This window comes from Thamnophis elegans, chromosome Z (assembly GCF_009769535.1).
Source record: "Thamnophis elegans isolate rThaEle1 chromosome Z, rThaEle1.pri, whole genome shotgun sequence".
NCBI lineage: Eukaryota > Metazoa > Chordata > Lepidosauria > Squamata > Colubridae > Thamnophis > Thamnophis elegans.
Genome location: NC_045558.1, coordinates 109006238 through 109009558, shown reverse-complemented (window position 1 = coordinate 109009558; position 3321 = coordinate 109006238). Strand labels below are relative to the sequence as shown.

General features: G+C 31.3%; 1 protein-coding gene across 1 annotated transcript; it reads left to right on the top strand.

Annotated features, from left to right (window-relative positions):
* The first annotated feature begins 1960 nt into the window (after nt 1-1960).
* On the top strand, nt 1961-2920 carry LOC116521293 (olfactory receptor 2AP1-like). Its single transcript, XM_032235978.1, has one exon. It carries the CDS (start codon nt 1961-1963, stop codon nt 2918-2920), a length of 960 nt encoding a protein of 319 aa, XP_032091869.1.
* Nucleotides 2921-3321: the final 401 nt, after the last annotated feature.

Genomic DNA, 3321 nt, shown 5'->3' with positions numbered 1-3321 from the left:
TATTGCTAGTATTCGTTTTACAAAAAAAAACAAGCTGAGATCATTATTAAATATCTAAAAAAGGTCCAACAATTTACATCTGCAGTCATAATATAATCCCAAAGGTTACAGCTTTTCTGCTTTCTTCCTATCCACCCCCATTTCTCTCCTTGACTGGCTCTGGTATGAAAAAGTCATATTTTTCCTAATAATTATTTTATTTGTTATCAATAAAGGAAAACAAACATATGAAATGATTAATACAGATTTTGAATATATAAGATTGAAGACATCTCCTTCATACATATTTTGGAGTACATAAAAATATTGTGGATTGTTTCTTGCTAAGAGACTGCATGATCAAAGAAGATTCCTCAATACTTTTACAGCATGGGGAAGATCGAGAAAAGAAACAGTTATTCCATGGACAAAAATTAAAGCTGTCTTGCCTAGGACACCATTGTTTTTGAGGTAAGTATTTATGCATATATCATTCAGATCTTCATTTTATGTTTAGTACTCAGAAAGGAATATTGTATGTTTATTTTATTTTGATGAATTTTTAATTTCATCAAAATTGTTGTTACAATTAGGTTAATATATTTTGGGGATGAGTTACAGGAAAATGAGAGAGATTACATAAATATTTTGGATTCTTTTTGGATGAATCATAGCTATGAAAATAAGAGAATTAATCTTACTGAAAATCAATTGCAAGTTTTAGGAAGGAAGAACATGGTTTTCGATAATTTTTCATATAATGCTGGAACATATTGAAAAAAAATTACTTTAGAAATATCCAAAGTGAAAACAACTCTGTTGGGTGAATTTATCCATATTTTTTGTGAGGACTGCAGTTGTGTGAAATCTAAGAAATCATCTAAATATCAGTGATGCCAAAGAATCACTTTAAAATGAATTAAGATTTAAATTACCAAAACACTCTTTTTCAGAAAATACATACTCATAGAATCAAAAAGATAGTTATATAATAATTTTATGTAATCTATATTATGAAGATACTAAATGCCATATCTAAATCAAACATTCTTGTGCAAAACATAAGGCATTCATTATGAGTATGTTACTAGTCAAAAGTCCACTGCTTCCCACTCAGACATATAATTTCAATGTTTGTCCTAATTCTTGTTAAGAAATGACTACTAATGCAATATAGGAATGTTTTAAAAATGATAAATAACAAATTATGATTGTGTCATTTAAGAGGAGGAGTCAGGATAGCTATCAATGGAAAACAGAGAAACATTTAGCTGTGTTGGGCAACCTTAAGTTTGTATTCGTATTTTAACCTAAGAAATGTTACACTTGAAGAAAAAAATAATGATTATGAACTTTCCATTTCCTGAAATCTGAAAATGCAAGGTAACTAGTAGTATAGCAAGAATTTTCCACAACATTTTATTTTAAAAAAATAAGCAAAACTGCCTGGATTTCTTCTTTGAAATATTCTCAGTTTTAAAAAATGCATAGTCTTCCAGATTGTATCCCAGACATGGAGAACACTGGTAGCAGTTAAGTGGTATGACATGATCTCTGATAAGGACATAAGTAGCTAGGTAGTTAATTTAAGTTTTCACTAAATTCTCTGCACTTTCAAAAGCTGTTGGAATGACTTTCACCTTGAGGTTCATTTACTTTATATATATATATATATATATATATATATATATATATATATATATATATATATATATATATATATACACACACACACACACACACACACACACACACACACACACACACACACACACGATGGCCAGAGTCAAATGTCAGTGTTGTTCTGTCTTCTGCTAACAGAATATTCTTCTTCTTCATGGATCTTGCCAACACATGAGGGAATCAGCATTTGCCTTAATCATCAAGAAAAGAAAGGGGAAATCAGACTACTAAGATAGCTTTTCAGAATCATCTTGAGATAGCTTTTCAGAATCATCTTGATGATATTTCATTGGAAAGAATGGAAATAAATCGGTCAAGTGTTACAACATTCATTCTTTTGGGATTCAATCTTCCCCAAATGGGAATACTTCTCTTTACACTATTTTTCATTATATACAGTTTATCTATGTTGGGAAACCTACTTATTGTTCTACTTGTTGTAGCTGACCAACATCTTCATACCCCCATGTACTTCTTCCTTGTGAATTTGTCTTTTTTGGAGACTTGTTACATTACAACCATTTTGCCCAGAATGCTGGCTAGTTTTATAACTGGGGATAAATCTATATCTGTCAATGGGTGTATGACACAATACTACTTCTTTGGTTTTTTAGCATCCACTGAATGTTATCTCCTGGCAATGATGTCTTATGATCGATATTTAGCAATCTGCAAACCTCTGCATTATGGATCTATCATGAATGGTAAACTCTGTTTCCAGTTAGCCCTCATATCTTGGATGAGTGGTTTGTTGACCATCACTATCTTAATAGCTTTTCTTCTGCAGTTAACATTTTGTGGTCCCAGTGAAATTGATCATTTCTTTTGTGATGTGTCTCCAATAGCAAATCTTTCCTGTAGCAGTACACACTTAGTGAAGCTTGCTACATTTGTTGCAGGAACCATGGGTATAGGGACCCCATTTCTCCTAACAATGACCTCTTACATCTGTATACTTTACACTGTGTTGCAAATGAAATCAAAAACAGCACAACAAAAAGCCTTCTCTACCTGTTCTTCTCATCTCACTGTAGTTTCATTTTTCTTCCTTTCACTATTGCTTGTCTATGTTGTCCCTGAAACAGAAAAACTGAAAGAGCTACATAAGATATTTTCTCTGTTCTACACTGTCATGCCTCCAATGCTCAATCCCATCATCTACAGTTTGAGAAACAGAGAAGTGAAAGAAGCCTTCTTTAAAACTATTAGAAAATATAGCAGTAATTTTTATAGTATCATACTTTTTAAATTAAAGTAGAATTAAAGATGGGGTATATTAACAGCTTTGATGCTACAGAGACTAAAATGGCCAAAGTATCCTCATTTCATGTATATATTCTTTACTTTAATTTACCTTAGATATTATTTTATTATTTAAAATAAAGTTCAGCTTCTGGCATCATTTTGTTTCAAAACCGTTCCTGGCCCTTCATAATCCTAATATAAATGCAATAATTAGTTTCAAAAACCCAAATTCTACCCATCCCTACAAAAGTGCCTTTATATGGCTCATTATGGGAGGGTTAAAAGTAGTTGGGCACATGTTGTTGCAGTAATAGTTTATGTTATTATTGCCACTATTTAGATATGATTTATTATTTTCTGTATTATTTTCTACTATATGTATCCTTTACAATGTTTAAATTTGGTTTTTGGTGG